This window comes from Plasmodium malariae (assembly GCF_900090045.1).
Source record: "Plasmodium malariae genome assembly, chromosome: 1".
NCBI classification, from domain to species: Eukaryota; Apicomplexa; class Aconoidasida; order Haemosporida; family Plasmodiidae; genus Plasmodium; species Plasmodium malariae.
Genome location: NC_041775.1, coordinates 528128 through 546794, shown reverse-complemented (window position 1 = coordinate 546794; position 18667 = coordinate 528128). Strand labels below are relative to the sequence as shown.

Here is an 18667-nt window from a genome sequence, read left to right as displayed (position 1 = left end):
GTTCAGATATACATGTAAGGATATACACGTAAGTTTATATATATAAGCATATGCTTGTAGATGCATGTCTGCGCACAGACAGCGTTGGGGAAAAGGGATAAGATCTAAAAACTATCATAGGCAAGATACACCCACCCATATGGGGTGAATGGACTACTTTTTGAAATATAAACAAAAATTCATTTTTCCAATAAAAGAAATTAAAGGTTTGCTTTTCATAAGGCGAACCAATATGAAACGTTTAACACATAAATGCACACACTAGATGAATATATATGTCTATATATGTGCGGCATTCAAATCTTATACGCACATAAATAGAAAGAACAATTTGGTTAAGCATAATCACTCCGGTGTATATATGCAATCACACGTGGATATATGCACATATGTATTCATATATATATACACATATACATATACATGCGTACACACACACACATGAACATATATACATGCGCTTGTGCAAAGACTTGGCATTTACGTAAATGTGCTTGCCCCTGGTGGGCTATAAAAGGGGGGGAAGGAGAAAAAAAAAAAAAAAAAAAAAAATAGTACATTACTACGAGCGCAAAAATATGAATACCTGCAGATACACATGCACACCGGTATGCATTATACGTACTTAAATTGCTGAGTGTATGCTACACAGAAATGCATACAACATATGTATGTAAACTTATACACACACAAACATATATATATATATATATATATATGTGTATTAAAAAGTTCATATAAATACGTATAAGCGTGCATACATGTACATATATGCATAACCCATACACTTATACGCGTGCGTACGTAATCCGACAATTGATATTTGGTGGGCCTAAATATCCTTCTCCTCCGCACTACAGTTATTGTCGTTTTTAGTCGAAATGTCCGTTTCGTCGTTATCTTTGGCGTCTTTGGAATCCTTTTCTTGATTTTCATCCGCATATTTTCCTTCAGCATGTTGTTGTTGTTGTTGTTGTTGTTGTTGTTGTTGCTGTTGTTGCTGTTTTTTCTTTTCTTTTTCCTGTTCCTTCCTCTCTCTTTCCTTTTCTTTTTCTTTTTCCTTTTGTTTGGCTAGCTCTTCTGCCTCGATTTTTGAAAAATGCTTCTGGGCTAGCTGTGTGACTTCATTAAATTCTCCTTCTATATCTTTAAGTGTATATACAGGAGGTTCATATAATTTCTTATCTTTTTCTTGTTCTTGCAAAGAATTAATTGTTTCTAAAAATTTAGTTGTTCTAGTAATAATTTTTTGGCTCTCTTCTGATTGTCTCTTTCCACATTGTGATATAATATTTTTTAAATGATTAATAATATTATTTAAATTTTTTTCTTTCGATGTATATACATCATGTCTGTATATAATATCTTTTATAAGCTCTCTTATTTCTTCTTTTTTTTTTATAAACATATTTTTGTTTTCATCGATATTATCATAAACCCAATTTTCAATATCATCTAAAGCTAGTGATATGGAATCTCTTTCTTCATCTATTACAAAGTCTTTATATATACCATTAATTCGATCTCGTGTTTCGTATATAATAGTTTCTAACTCGTTTATATGTTTTAGTCTTTCTGCCTCTACTTGATCACTATGTTGCATATTAATTTCAGCTTCACTAAAATTGTAGATGTCTTTACTACTGTAACTTCCTGGTGGTGCTATGGCTTCAATAGCAATTGCAGTATAGCACGTTTGTACCTTTCCCTCTTCTCCTTTCTTCAATTCAGTTTTGCTTTTGCTGCTCATGTTAGTGTTGTTTGGCATAACACTGTCCACTGTGCTGTTGTTCTCTTTATCCTTATCATTATTTTTGCCTCTATCGTCCTCATTTTCATTTTCCAAATCTTTCTCTTCTGCTGCTTTTTCATCTAATTTTTTCTTTTCCTCTTTTGTTTTAATAACTGTTTTACTAACAGCCTGCGCACCCAAAAAGGTGAATGTGTCATTATCCGAAAAGGTCGTCATAATATGAGACTCTACAACTTTATCATTCTTTTCATTAATCTTAACAAGACAGGAACCTAATTCTTTAATACAATTCTGTGGTAAGTCTGGTGTATCTTCATAATATGCTGTAACTTTAATTTGTCCCTTTTCTGGAATAATAATTTTTTTTACTTTCTTTTTTAAAGAATCATTTGTATATAATTTTTCTACATTCGTTTTTGAAAAATCGTTTACATGATGCCATACAACACTAATTGGATGCGTCACTTTCTCGATACATTCATACTCTTTAACTTTATAATGTTTACTTAACATAGCTGCAGATAGAACACAACCTCTAGCAACTGATTCATCAGCAACTAACGTTTTTGACAATGTTTTTTTAAAATACTCCTGCAAATAATTTTGTATAAAAGGAATTCTAGTAGAGCCACCTAATATCTCTATAGATTGTATTTGTTCTAAACTAACTTTACTAATTACCATAGCTTTGTCTAATAAATCTTTCAGTTTTGGTAAAAAAAAATTGGAACACAATTCTTCAAATGTACCTCTATCAATAGAACCTTGACAATCTAAATCTTCATGTAAACATTCTACATGTATAGATGTTTCATTATTTGCTGATAAAACTTTTTTTGTCTTTACTGCAACATCTTGTAGTTTCACACGTACTTTATTATCAATTTGGCTAGTTTCATTATTTGAAGATACAAAATATTTGCTTAATTTTCCTGTACCCATTTCACATAAATCTGAAGAATTACTCTTATATAAGGGATTTACTTTATATGCATTAATAAATAAATTATTTATATATTTAATTAATTCATTATCTATATTTCTACCACCTAAACTAGAATCTGCAACATCGCTTAATATTTCACATCTATTTGAAAAGAAGCGAGCAATACATATACAGGTATTTGCATATCCAATATTTACAAAAACGACTATTGATCCTACATCTTCTTTAAATTCTTTCATTCTATACATACCATAATCTAACGCAACAGCAGTATTGTCACTAATAAGCCTCAATATATTAGCATTAATAATTTTTGTAGCTGCTATTAAACATTCTTTTTGGCTATTCGTATATGTTGGTGGATAGGATAAAACTATTTCTGAACACTCTTTACCAATATATTTTTCGGCTAGTCTTATTAAAAAAAATAATAATGTGGATAAAATTCTAACCCCACTTATATTCAATTTCTGCTTTTTATATTCTACCCCATATCCTAAATAATTATATTCACATGGTACTAAATCTCCATATGCTTCATTTACTTCTATATCTTCATCATTTGCATTGGTTACTATTTTTCCTATCAAGTTTTTAATATTTCTACATGTGTTTTTATAATTTGACTTTACTTTTGCTAATGCATTATCTCCTATCAATCTTTCCTTTTCAGTAAAACCAACTAAGCAAGGGGTTAGCCTTTCCGACACATCGTTCCTTACAATGTTTATTGCCCCCTTGTTTATAGTTGCAATCACTGCGTTTTCATTTCCTATATCTATCCCAAGCACCGACATGTTTTACTCACTTTTTCTCTTTTCTAAATATGCATATACCCACGCGCGCGACGGATATATGTATGTATGTATATACGTGTGCAGTAAGTTATATATATGGCGCAAAATGCGCACTGCGTATTACGGTATAATTAAATAAAGATATATATATGCACAACACAAAGACTTATATCTTAAATTACTTTCTGCTCTTTGAAGATTAAATTATTGCTTGTATATTATAATATGGTGTTTCTTTTTAAAAAATAAATTTTTTTTTTTTTCTTTTTGGTTTTCTTATGGTATTTCTTTAAATGTGCTTGAATGAATGCAGTTTGCTCTTCGCTAAGATTGGAGATAATATACGATTAAAATATGCGCGATTTACTCTGTATATATATATATATGCTTACATACATATGTACATATATGCTTACATACATATGTACATATATGCTTACATATATATATATGTATAAATGTATATATGTTTTTTTTTTTTTTTTCCCTATATTATTACTGTTGCTGGAATGCGTATTTGTACATATATTTATACGGGCGTATACTCATATGAAACTATGCGCATATACTGTTGTACATATATATAAATATAAACATTAATAAAAATGGCCTATCCTCCCTCTTACACTTTTACAAGGTTTTTGTTTTTGCTGACGATCTGTAAAGCTTATATTGATGACTCTTCCTTCTACGTGCTGTTTTATATTTTTTCTTTTTCTTTTCATGTAACTATTAAGTTTAAATTTGTAGATGAATTAATTATTTTAAAAAAGGAATAATTTTGATTAAAATCCTTGCGAGAAAAAAAAAAAAAAGAAAAAAAAAAAAGTATGGAATTATAATTTCTTATAAATTCTTTTAAAGTTTACAATTTTTTTTTTTTAAGCTCGTTCGTAGTAAATTATTGCAATTATATATTTATATGTTTATATATGTATTATATGTATTATATTATGTATTTATACAAGTGTTTTCAAAAATGTTCACACAGGATATATGTTTAAAACCTTTTTATTGAAGATTTAAATGAACATATAGGTATATTTATAAAAATATAATATATATATATATATATTTTTTTTTTATTTTAATTAATTTTTTTTTTTTTAAAAAAAAAAAAGAAGGACAATAAAAAAAGGAAAAATGGAAGAAAAAGAAAGAAAAGAGAAGAAAAAAACGAAAAAAGTGAAAAGTAAAAAAAAGTCATACGTATATACATATATATATATATATATATATATATGTACAAATTGCATATAGCAATAGTAACAAGCATACACCATATTAAAAACTTCCTTGAGGAGCAATAGAAACATCAATTATGTATTTTTTAATTTTAATTTTTAAGCATGCATGCTCAGTGGGGTAAGATGCATAAAGAAAATAAAAATGCCTACTTTTTTTCATTTAAAAAATGGGTAGTGATCTTATGCATAAGTGAAATGTAGTTATACGTACATGTATATATATATATATATATATATATATATATATATATATATATATATATATATATATATATATAAATATATATGTATATATATGTATATATAATATATGTGTTTATATAATATTTATTTGTGACATATAAACAGTGCCGTATTTATTATATTATATAATATAAAGATTAATTTTACTATTCTTAAATGATGATGGATTTAGGTTTCATTAAATGTTTTGCTTTATTTTTTATCCATTTTTGAAAAAACAGTTTTCAGCAGTTATGATATATTTTTATGTGCACCAGAAAAATAAGTTACATTTTCAAAATTTTTCCATTCAAGTAAATATATATATATATATATATACGTATAATATATATATCTATATATACATATATTTATATGTATACATTACATTAAGTAAAACATACGAAATAAAAATCCTTTACTTTTTGTTTTTCGACCTTTCACCGACTTTGCTTACTATATGATAGCATAAAAAAAAAAAAAAAATGAACAAAACAAATGCTTTGATAATTATTATGCCCAAATAAAGGTGATTGTGTTGTAGTGTGCTTTTTCAAGGACATTTTTTTTAAAAAATATTTTTTTAGTAGTATTATATATTTTTACAGTATTTTTAATGGCTTTTTAACATTTTTTTTTTAATGATGTTTGGATATAGAATCTTTTTTAATAATGTATTAATAGAGCTCTTTTTAATAACGTTGCTATAGTGCTTTTCATAATAGCATTTTTTTTAATAGCATATTTTTTAATAGCATTTTTTTTTAATAGCACATTTTTAATAGCACATTTTTAATAGTGCTTTTTTTATTAGTGCTTTTTTTATTGGTGCTTTTTTTATTAGTGCTTTTTTTATTAGTGCTTTTTTTATTAGTGCTTTTTTTAAAATTATTTCTTTTTTAACAATGTTTTCCTTTTTTCTTTATATATGAACTTTGATTTGTCACATCACTGATGATATTCGTTCGATGAATTTGTTTTTTAATTTACGCAAATTAATTGTGTTTCCATATAGAGAAAGATAAATTTTTTTTTTTTTTTTTTCCCTCATGCATATTGTGTTTGTGTATATATATATATATACAATATGTAATGTACATATATGGGTATACAATATATGTAGTATAATAGTAAGTGCCCCATTTTCTCCTTTTTGATTTTAAATCAGTTCGTAGAAAAAAATAATGGGACAATTAAGTAACCTGTGTAACATACCATTATCTGTTAGATGTTTGTTTGTATGTGTGAATGTATACTTTTAAGTTCTTAAGGAAATAATATAAGAGAAAAAAACTAATATGTAAAATGCGTGTCAAATGACAAGTACATAACAGAATAAATAAAAACAAAAGCTTTTTTAATCCCCTGCTATGTAATAAAAAAAAAATTCTGGTATTTGAAAAATATTACGGGCGAATGATTATATACCTTTTTCTTTTTTCTTTTTTTAATTGTCCTTCTCTATATATATAAAAAAGGGTTGTAGGATTGATATTTAAAATAAAATAAAATAAAATAAAATGTATATTTGAAAAAAAAAAAAAAAGATTTTAAAAATATTTTAGAATAGAATAATTTTAAAACAGCATTTTGATGCAAAGACGTCTGTGTGAAAATTAGTAGTCCTTTTCAAATGAAAATGCCTATACTTTGCATTTATATACGTGCATATATATACCTATACATTTATATTTGTATAATGCAAAAAATACCAAGTTATGTTTTTATTTCCTATTTTGAGCACTGATACATGTAAGTTTCTGTGTATTTAAATTTATGTAGTATTATGTTTGAATTTTTTTCATTTGATAATACATAAATTGAAAGAGGGAATAAACTTATTTATTATGTGTATGAACAGTATTTCAAGGTCAGGTATATTTTAACATGAATACCTGTTTTCTTGCTTTCCCTTTTTGCTTAAAAAATACAGAGTAATAACGGCCATTTACTGTGAGTATTTTTCACATGAACTAGTCATATTTTTCATAATTTCTCTAAATGAAAGGTTTTTCGTCCTACTCACATATATATACATAAGTAAACATACATGTATAAATATACATACATAAATGCAGGATGCTTAAACATCCAAATGTTCTTACTAAAATACGTCCTTTTCTGTCGTTTTAAAGTATAGAAAGGATAGTTTCATTTGACATGACAATTAAAATTTGCTGTTCTCACACACTTCATTTATATATTTTTTTTTTTTTATGATAAAACTTTAATTTATATTTTAAAATTTTAATAAAATTATATGGTTTCCATGTGAATGTGTAGTAATAATGTTTATTTTTAGTAGAGTAAAAAAAATCGTTTTTACTTTTGTTCATTATTTCTGGCATTGACAATTTGTTCTTATTTTATTATCTTTTTTTTTTTTTTTTTTTTTTTTTTTTTTTTGTCTTAAAAAAATTCTATTTAAGATTAAATAAAAATTAACACCATTATATGATACTTTTTCATTCTTCCTTTTGTAATACGAAAAATTGATGACAATTATACATTATAAATATATGGTGAGATTTACAAAGTTTTATTTATGAAACACATTAAGAAATACGCAGTGTACTGACCACTGTAATATCACAGCATAAATATGTTTTTGCCTTACCTTACTAAAAAAACGACATAACAGTAATAATGGCAAGATGAAGAAGAATAAGCGTAATCAAAAGTATATTGGCGATATTTATAATATAGTAACTCGTCTGATTTAAAATTTGCAATCCTCTACCATTCCCAAGGATAACAAAAATATGATTGTACCTTTGGTATTATACCAAAAAAAATAAAAAAAAATAATAGAATAAAAAGGAAACATTTGTATGATGAATAAAAGTTAAATATTTTTGTGCAATTATGTATTTTTTTTTTTTTTTTATTTTTTGACATGTTAAACATGTGTAGCATTATATTATTTTTGTTAACATTATAAGAGGAATTTTTTTATATATTTTTAAGATACGTAAATGAATAGGAAAATTACTGAATGGAATAAAAAATCAATTTTTGCTAAGAAATGTATTCCATTAGGCTTTTTAGCTTTATATTTTAAAATATGAAAGATAATACAAGTAACACAATTGCGTTTTGTGTTATGATTTATTTCATGTAGTTCTTTGTTAGTGTTACTTAGATATGTGTTGCGCTGAAGCATACGTTTTGTAAACACATATAAATATATATGTACATGTACGCGAGTAATTATGCGCTAGAAGAAAGATTCTTTTTTAAAACATAACTGTTATTGAATAATAAGAAAAAAGAAAAGATGCATTTACATTCAAATTTACGAAAAAGACCACAGGGAGAACATATTTTTATTTTTATGAAGAAAAATTTTAATAATATATGTAAAAGATATATAGCATCCCAACCCTTAGGAATTAATATACCGGAGCCCCCACCAAGAGAATTTTTGCCAAATGGAGAACCAAAAAAATACCGACTGAATCAAAGATATTATAACCATAAATATGATTGGGAAAGATGGTCGTTAAGACCAGCTGGGGTGTTTCATACATATTTATATGGAGAGTTTGCAAAAGATCATAAGCCTTTATTAGCATGGTTACTACAATACCCTTTACCATTAGCTTTTATTCCTTACTTTTTGTTTGCCTTTGGCTTATCTTTTGCCTTTCATCATATATCATACCTTGGCATAAAACCAAAGAGGTTTACCGTCGAATGGGTTGAAGCTAACAAAGAAAGAGAGAGAGCTGAAAACACGAACCCCATTACAAGATACCTAGATAGGAGAAGAAAAGAAAGAGGACCTCACTGGATTCTTGAAGATTTTTTACCGAGTCATCCGTGCTACTTACATATGAGTAAATATCATCATGATACGGAACTACTTAGAAAGCGACAAGAAGAAGCTGAAGAAAAAGACGGTGCAGATGAAGAGGATGAAGTGAATGAAGCGGAAGACGATGCTGCCAAGTGAACATAGATATGGGAGGAACATGCAAATGTGAAGCGGAACAACGTTAAATGGGCCATGCATATATGTATGTATGTGTGTATATATGTGTGTATATATGTGTGTATATATGTGTGTATATATGTGTGTATATATGTGTGTATATATGTGTGTATGTATGTGTGTATATGTGTGTATATATGTGTGTATATATGTGTGTATATATGTGTGTATATATGTGTGTATATATGTGTGTATATATGTGTGTATATATATGTGTATATATGTGTGTATACATGTGTGTATACATGTGTGTATACATGTGTGTATATATGTGTGTATACATGTGAGTATACATGTTTGTATATATATATATGTTCATATATTTCTGCACATATATGTGCCCCCTGAGTAAATACATTTTAGCAGAAAATGACCCATCAAGAAACATAACAGAAACAGCGAAACAATGTATTATTTCGTACAACCGGTGATATAAAAGTTAGGTGGACATCTTTTTCATTGAATTTTTTTTTGTACATTTTCTATATTTATTTATTACACATTTGTTATTTCGGGTTCGTGCGTTTTTCTGAACTGATACACATTTTTATATTTTTTTTTTTTTCAAACTTCTTATATTTGTATAAATGCTCATGAAATTAAAAAAGCTATAATGTGATGACAAAAATAGCCAAAATGGCTAGAAAAAAAAAAAAAAAAAAAAAAAAAATTATATGAATAATATGAATAATATAAGTAGTATAATAATATAAGTATAATAATAATAATAATAATAATAATAATAATAATAATAATAATAATAATAACAAAAATAATGCAATGCACACTCCTTGTTCGCATAAGTTGCTATACGATAAGGTAAAAATGTGTGGACTTAAGACTTTTTTTTTAAAATTATATTTTAAATAATTGTGTTTACAGTTCCGTATTAAGCTAATACCAATTCTCCCTTTTGTCTTTAAATAAAAGAAATATAACAAATAGTATTCTTCTTTTTTTTTTTTTTTTCCGTTACATAAAATTTTATGGTTTATTTTAAAAAATATGCTTCATAAGCTTTGTTTGTATAGAAGATACGCCTCCAATTTGTATAGACATACAATATATGTACACGATTTTACCAATACACATATCCATACAAGTATATATTAAATGTATTAATCACTCCAAGTGGGCATTTTCTTTTTATGATAGACAAGGCTTTCACGTAAATGAACACATTTTTAATTATTTACATTTTTGTAGGAAAGTATAAAGTGTTTATTAAATTAGTTATATATACATATTACAAACGTACATACATACCTACGTGCATACATACATACATATACATACAAACATATACACATACATACATACATACATACATACATACATACATACATACATACATACATACATACATACATACATACATATACACATACATGTACATACATATACACATACGTACATACATATACACATACATACATATATACAATCACGTGGGAATAAGCCCCCCTATGTTAATATAACGAAGCCAGTCTTTTAATAATGGAGTTGCTACCGCAAGACAGCGATGAGTACAATAGGGTAACAATTAAAAGATGATAAAAAAAAAAATAAAAAAAATAAAAAGTAAAAAATAAAAAATAAAAAAAATAAAAAGTAAAAAATAAATAATAAAAAAAATAAAAAGTAAAAAATATAATATAAAAAATCGCAAATTGTAAAGATTAAATGCGATGGCAAAAATATATTTTCTCTAACTTGCCACGTTATCTGTATCGTATTAACTTTTTTTTTTTTTTTTTTTTTTGTCTTATAATTGCTCATCAGAACAATAACACTGAACAGTTAAACGAAGATGGCGATTTTATTAATCAAGAAAACGATATACATGTGAGCATCATAAAACCAATTACAAAACGCACTATTTATTGTGCGAATACAAAAAAAATAAATGTATTTTATAAACCTGTTAAGTTCGTTGAAGAAATTAATACTTATGTTAAAAAAGGAGAAGAGCACCTTATAAAATTATATGAAAACCTCAAAGAATTAGGACAAAAAAAAGATGATGAAGTACGGTTAAAAAATGAAAATACAACATTGAACAAATTAATTAGCCAAAATTTGTTTAGTCATAAAAATAAAAAATTGGAAAAAAATTTTAAAAAAAATAATAATACTGAGTTAAAATTATTTGCTCAAAAGGAAAATGTGGTGCCAACAATAGAAACAGTATTTATACCAAAACTGGAAAAAAATATTGAAATAGTTAGTTCTTTAAAGCAAAATATGGATGTAGACTATACTTACCTAGTCCCTAAACCAGTAGTTATTCCAGTCGAAGTCCCTATATTAAAATTCAAAAATAATTTTAAAATTGTTCCTATAAGAAAAAAAATTATACCTGTCATAAAATATACCGATGAAGTTATATACATGGACTGTTATGTCGAAAAGCCTTACATAGTTTTTGAAAATATTATTACCCCCATTCCTTTCGATATACCTATAGATGAAAAGAAATATGTTCATAAAGCCCCACCCCTGCAGCACAATAGTTGATCAATCCCCACCATACCCGTAGCAGCGGTAGCGGTGGCAACAACAGCAGCAACAGCATTAATAACGAAACTACGAAATAACAAAACAGCCAAACAGAGAAAACTACTTGACTTTCTTTTTTTTTTCTCTTTTTAAATTATTGTCCCCAAATGCATATACTCAATTCCATTATTTTCCCCCATTTTTGTCATGTTATATTTTGATTTTTCTTTTGTCCCTCTCTGTACACAAAAAGTAGTGATACGCTTGGACGGATCATCATTAGACGCTTACAATGCTGTAAATGCTAACTGCAAATATGCACCCATACATACATACATACATATATATATATATATATATATAATGTACTTAAAATACATATACATATACAAATTATATGAATATAGCATACGTTTCATAAGCATAAAAAATGATGCTTTTTTCTCTTTGTCCAATTTTAACACTTCCTTTAGGACGCTACTCTACATTGCTCTTATTTTCATTTGCTTTTGCATTTTCCTCTGTATTTGCTTCTACTTTTTTTTTTTTTTTTTTTTTTTTTTTTTGCTGCATTAAGAAAAGAAATAATACATAATGACAAAAAGCCAAATGTTTCATTTCGAAAACAAAAAATTTACTGCTTCATAATCTTTCTATATTCAATAGGCACATAATATTTGTATTCCTAAATTATACCATTAATACTGTTTTCATAAATTAAAAGAACTCAGATCGTTCCAACTCGATTTTAAGCCATTTTTATGTGTTTCTAAAAACTTGTCATGCTATAATAACATTATCACTAGCACTCAACTTTTGCCGTCGATGATGTAAAATAACAATTAACACAGAAAAAAGGCTACAATATACAACTGGCTAAAATATAGTGAGGAAAGAAAATGGGAACGCATGTACATGTATACAATTGGAATGTACTTAAATATAAGGGTATGTATGCACGTGTCAAGTCTTTACCTTACGTTGACAGCTAAACGGAATACAATTAAAAAAAAAAAAAAAAAATTTAAATGATGGGGGATGTATGATACTATATCAATTCGTGGAAACTAAGGACAAAATGTACAAACAAGTTGAATGAATAAAAGCTAAGGCGTTACATAAAAAATGAGTCATCTTTGTTAATGCATATATATACATGGCTTAATATATTGATATAAATGTATAAATATTCGTAACAGAAAAAATACAATTCTCTTTTAATTGTTGCCGTTCGTATAAACATGTACAGTATATATGTATATACGTGTTTATTTATTTTTTTATTTATTTATTTATTTATTTGTGTATTTGTTTATTTATTTATTTATTTATTTATTTATTTATTTGTTTATATGTTTATATGTTTATTTGTTTATTTGTTTATATATACTTATATGTGAACAAAATCTCTTACATGCCCAGAAACGTATATTTCTGAATGCGTCAGGCGATTATATGTTATGAAAATACGACAAAGTTGGCTATAAAAAAAGGCTAAATTCGTGTAAATATATGTACAAGTAAAATAATAAAAAAACCAGTATACATATATATATATATATATATATACCACCTGCATATATATTAATACATATCTATGTAAGTATTTAAGTATGTACATATATATATATGTATAATTATTCATATGAGAAATTCCTTTTGGGAAGGTTGAAAAAAATAAAAACGTACAAATAAGTAGTACAAGACATAAATTTAAATGCAATTTTTTTTTTGTAAGAGCAATTTATTTTTGAGTGATAAATAAAAAAAAAAAAAAAAAATGAAATAATAGTAACAACAGTAATAGTAGTAGTAGTAGCAATAGTAGAAGTAGCAATAGTAGAAGTAGCAATAGTAGAAGTAGCAATAGTAGTTGTAGCAGTAGTAGTAACAGTAGTAGGAGCAAAGGTAGTAGCATTAGTAAGAGCAAAGGTAGTAGCAGTAGTAGGAGCAAAGGTAGTAGTATTAGTAAGAGCAAAGGTAGTAGCAGTAGTAGGAGCAAAGGTAGTAGCAGTAGTAGGAGCAAAGGTAGTAGCAGTAGTAGTAGCGCTGATATGCGATGAGAAGCAGTGAAAAAGATGAAGACGAGAAGGCGTCAAGTTCTTCCCAGGATCGTGAAAGGTCAAAACAAGATGAAGAGGAAAGAAGGGATATTGATGTTCTAACAGATGTTAGCTTTAAGAAACCGATTAACGAAATGAATAAAAAAATATTTGAAAAAAGACATATGGAACTTAAGGAAAAATTAAAGAAATTGAAAAGTTGTAATAAGTATACAAGTGTAAGGAATAGTAGTATCAATTCCCAAAAAGGGGAAAAAATAAAAGAAGTAAATGAAGAAGAAGATAAATTAAAAGAAGAAGAAAAAGAAGAAAAAAAAAAAGCTCCTTTAGTCAGATATCATGCTCCACCTGGATGTGAAACAAAAGCGAATGAAACAAAATATAGACAACTTAAAGAAAAATTAAAAAGATTAAAATGTAAGAATAACAGTGATGTGAGTAATGAATATAACGACTCAGCGGATGACGAAAAAAGGGTATCCAGCAAAAATGAAGAATTACCAAAATGTACTTCTAATATTAGTAGTAAAAAAAATGAGCTTTCTGATGATGGAGAGACAGACAAAAAGGGTAGAAGTGGAAATAAAAGTAGGAGTAGATGTGGAAGTAAAAGCAGCACCATTGACAATTTAACGAGTAAAAAAGAAACAGAGCATATGCGAAAAGAACTGAAAAAAAAATTAGAAAAATTTAAAAGAGAAAATAAAATATACAACTGTGAAATGATAAGTGCTGAGAGAAAGGAAATCCCGTCTTCTCACGTGGGAAGTAATAGTAGAAGAAGAGAAATAAAAAAAGAGAATCCTAGTAATCGTCATAGGGAAAGAAGTATAGGAAAAAGTAGTTGGAGCAGGACGGAAAAGAGACGTAAAAGAAGCATTGATTCAAGTACGGATAGTTATAGTTACCATCATAAAAGAAAACGGAGTGCTTATAAGGAGCAGCGTAATTACCCTTATGACAAGAAAAATAAAAGCGACAGAAGGAATGAGAAGCAGCGGTACAATCAAAGGGGAAGCAAATCGTTTCGTCTTAGCTCCCCTCCAAGCGGTTACATAGGATTGTGCCGAAAAAGACGCACAAATGAAAAGATAGCATTTTCACGCAAAGGGGGGAGAAGCATAGATAAATGGAGCAGAAGCAGGGGGAGGGGCATACATAGACGCAGTAGCAGTGGGGGAAGAAAGCGAAGCAGGGGGAGAATGCGGAGTAGGGGGAGAATGCGGAGTAGGGGGAGAATTCGAAGCAGGGAGAGAATGCGAAGTAGGGGGAGGGATATACATAGACGCAGTAGCAGTGGGGGAAGAAAGCGGAGTAGGGGGAGAATACAAAAGTAGGGGGAGGGATATACATAGACGCAGTAGCAGTGGGGGAAGAAAGCGAAGCAGGGGGAGAATACAAAGTAGGGAGAGGGATATAAGTAGACGCAGCAACAGTGAGGGAAAGTGCATTAGAAGAAGAATGAACAAAGAACAAAGGGGATATGGCACGGAGGACAGTAGCTTGGAGAATAGCATCTTGGAGGGAAGATACAAAAGGGAAAAAAAAAAAATCTCAGAAAACCATTACATTAGTAATATGTGTGAAAAGGAGAAAATTATGCATAATGATGATGGTAAGGTAAATAATATGAAGAGAGAAGAAAAGCAAAGAAAATATATTTACAATAAAAAAAAGGATGAAAAGATAGAAAGAAAATATTTTAGAATACCGTTAGGATATCATACTACTAAGGAGAATTGGAATAACTACACCCAATGGTTACAAAAAAAAAATGAATACAGGTTTAGTATACCATTTGATGAAAACAAAATATTTAGAAAATCAAAATCATTATCTCCAACAACGTGGGAAATGTTTGTGGCGAAATCAGAGAGTGAAGAATTGGATGAGAATAAGAAGAATAAAGAAATTGACGAAAAAGGGAATAAGAGAAATGTACAAACTTATCAACGAAAGGATGAGAATTTTGCAAAAAAAGGAAAAGAAAAAAAAGCACATGATGATGTTAATAACATTTCGGAAAACAACTCATCTTATTACTCCTCTACTCTATCCTTATCTTGCTCGTATGATGAAAAGGAAGTTCAGGCTTCCCAAAAGAGGAAGAGAAAAAAATGGAAAAGCACCGAATTTCCAAGTACTGAAGAGGAGGGAGTGAAAGAAAAAAAAATTAAAAAGAGCTACATGGATAATGAAGCATTGGTAGACATAACAGTGACAGACGCAAAGGAAAGGGAGAAAAGGGGACGAGGAGAAAAACTGGATCATACGAACAGAAAAAGACATAGAAGCAAACATCATGAAAAGGAAAAAAAAAAAAAAAAAAAAAAAAGCATAAATCGAAGGGCACAAAGAAGCATAAATTGAAAGATAAAAAAAAGCACAAATCTAAATATAAGAACTATGATGAAAAAAAAAAAAAAAAAAAATCGTGCACTAGTTCTAGTAGTAGTAATAGTAGTAGTAGCGGTAGTGATGATGGGGTAAGCGCATCGCCTACGTCAGCAGCTTCAGTTACTTCATTCTCTGCAGCCACTTCAGCTACGTCCTTATCTTTTCTTTGCGAAGGATACAAATCATTAGATGAAAAGCGGGTCAGAAAAAGCAGTAACATGGTAAGACAGGAACATAAGAAGAAGGAAAAGAATAGTGTTGGTAAAGACGAACATGATTTAGCAGTAGATGAGAAGAAAAAAGGGGAAAGTACATCCACATATAATAGAAAAGCGCATCGAGAGAGAATTTCACATAAGGGGGATAGACAGTTGCATGAGGAGGAAGATGAAGAAGCATATGTGGATGATGAAGCTGATGTGGATGATGAAGCTGATGTGGATGATGAATCTGATGTGGATGATGAATCTGATGTGGATGATGAAGCTGATGTGAATGATAAAGCGGATGCGGATGATAAAGCGGATATGGATAATAAAGCGGATGTGGATAATAAAGCGGATGTGGATGATAAAGCGGATATGGATGATGAAACGGATGAATTGCGCAAGGCACGGGATCCCGCGGAAGATACATCAAACGATGAAAGTGTAGGTCCGAAACCGTTGGATGTGAATGTCAAGTTAGCTAATAAACAAATTGATTATGGTGTTGCTATGATGCCAGGGGAAGGACATGCAATAGCTCAGTTTGTTCAGAAAGGAAAAAGAATTCCAAGAAGAGGAGAAGTAGGGTTGTCAGCTGAAGCTATCGAAAATTTTGAAAGTCTAGGTTATGTTATGAGTGGATCAAGGCATAAAAGAATGAATGCTATTCGTATGAGAAAGGAAAATCAAGTGTATAGTGCTGAAGAGCAGAGGGCGTTGGCCATGTTTAATTATGAAGAAAGAACAAACAGGGAAAATGCTTTAATAAATGACTTAAAAGAAATTTTAAGAAAACAAAATGAGGCTATAATAAATGAGAGCAAAAATGATTGATCGAGGAGTAGATGATGAGTCTTTACCCCTTGTTCAATAGTTAGCCAAGTTTCATCGCTCACTTATGAAGAAGCGTGTGCATAAGTGCGTGCGTGTGAGTGTATGTATATATATGTGAGTATGTTGGGTGTAACAGCACTTGTATACATACATTGCATGGAAGCTTATTCCATTACATGAACGTTTTTTCAGTACCACTCATGGACACGGTGCCTCATCTTAAATAACGCAAAGTCAATTTTTGAAAAAAAATGCTTCTACGAATATTTGTTAATGTAGTAGATACATTTGCATTTACCTGTTATATGCTCCTACAACTATTCCTTATTTGCACGTAGATCAATTTGGAATTAAACAATTTTTGGAAAAATAAAAAAAATAAGCATATTAAGTGCAACACACATGACACGCATAAAACGTGTAATATTTTTATTTTATTTTATTTTATTTTTTTTTTTTTTTTTTTTTACAAACATTTTATGATGATTTTTCATAAAATTAAAAATTTTGAAAATGCTAAATGATTACATATAAAGGATCTGAACGGATGATGAGAGAGATATGTTTTTCTTCTTCTGCTTCTCCTCTATAACATGATATTCTCTTTCAGCGAATAAATACTAGTGCAATAAAAAAGGTTCATACCTCATGGAGTTCGAATGAACAAAACACTGGGGGGAGGGGAGGGGGGAAAGGCGGTGGTGCCGTCCCCCCTCAATTGGATGCCAGGAATTTCATCCAAAGCATTGAGAAACATGCACAAATAAACGTACTCACGTACATACATATGAATGTATACACATATAATATAAAGAGAAACATATGGTTATGCCATATTTGCAAAGGTGCTAAATGGCGAAATTTCGCCAAGGAAAAGCAACCTCTCGTTCATATAAGAAAGTAAAAAAAAAAAAAAAATGAAATAAAGAAAAAATCGGTACTCTAATATATATATAATATATATAATATATATATATAATATATATTATATATATATTCCCATACTAGCATACTGTTATGTTGATATAACCAAAGAGAACACCTGTAATGGTAAACCTTTGCCGTTTCGAGCAATATTTAACCATTGGGAAATATGCAATAATATACAGAGGTGTGGTATATGGGTTTGTGTGCATGTCGGGTTTTTCTATCCCATCCTTCCTTTTTATTAAAAATAGTTATACGCACGAAACACATCTCTATTTTCTTATAATAATTGTTTATATTATTTAAAAAAAATATTTATACAATTTCTTAAAAGTTTATGAAATACGTTTTACGTGAACAGTTCATATTTTATGAAATCTTTCTAAAGTATATATATATATATATATATATATATATATATATATATATGCATGAACATTAAAATATATATAATATATATAATGTATATTTTTTTGGCATGTGCGCATATGAACAAAGTACATGATATTACGTTAACATATAAATACACACACGAATGTACATGCATATACACATACTCACATATAAAATGCACGCTTATGTATATATTATACATCCTTTTTCACCGTATGTACACAAAAAGATATTCAAATAAGGTGTAATTGTATGTTAAAGGTACATAAGTTATTTAACTAGTTAAATAACTTAAAAAAAAAAGGAAAGGAAAATGACTTTCTCGTGGCTTCCTAGTAACATTTTAAATAATAATGGGCCTACTAATACTGTCATCTGCTAAATGTAAA

The 18667-nt window shown here is 28.5% G+C and overlaps 4 protein-coding genes across 4 annotated transcripts; 3 read left to right on the top strand and 1 right to left on the bottom strand.

Moving 5' to 3' along the window:
- Positions 1 to 832: 832 nt before the first annotated feature.
- On the bottom strand, positions 833 to 3496 carry HSP110c (heat shock protein 110, putative; the record flags this gene model as incomplete). The annotated part of the gene is made up of 1 exon (XM_029008166.1): positions 833 to 3496. One exon carries the CDS (start codon positions 3494 to 3496, stop codon positions 833 to 835), a length of 2664 nt encoding a protein of 887 aa, XP_028859994.1.
- Positions 3497 to 8242: 4746 nt separating this feature from the next.
- PmUG01_01020400 (Cg8 protein, putative) lies at positions 8243 to 8920 on the top strand (the record flags this gene model as incomplete). Its single annotated transcript, XM_029008155.1, has 1 exon — positions 8243 to 8920. The coding sequence occupies one exon, from the start codon at positions 8243 to 8245 to the stop codon at positions 8918 to 8920; it is 678 nt and encodes a 225-aa protein (XP_028859993.1).
- Positions 8921 to 10456: 1536 nt separating this feature from the next.
- IMC1d (inner membrane complex protein 1d, putative) lies at positions 10457 to 11476 on the top strand (the record flags this gene model as incomplete). The annotated part of the gene is made up of 2 exons (XM_029008144.1): positions 10457 to 10495; positions 10742 to 11476. 2 exons carry the CDS (start codon positions 10457 to 10459, stop codon positions 11474 to 11476), a joined length of 774 nt encoding a protein of 257 aa, XP_028859992.1.
- Positions 11477 to 12896: 1420 nt separating this feature from the next.
- PmUG01_01020200 (heat shock protein 86 family protein, putative) lies at positions 12897 to 16958 on the top strand (the record flags this gene model as incomplete). The annotated part of the gene is made up of 5 exons (XM_029008133.1): positions 12897 to 12934; positions 13251 to 13486; positions 13591 to 14550; positions 14690 to 15726; positions 15870 to 16958. The coding sequence occupies 5 exons, from the start codon at positions 12897 to 12899 to the stop codon at positions 16956 to 16958; spliced, it is 3360 nt and encodes a 1119-aa protein (XP_028859991.1).
- Between the last annotated feature and the right edge of the window lie 1709 nt (positions 16959 to 18667).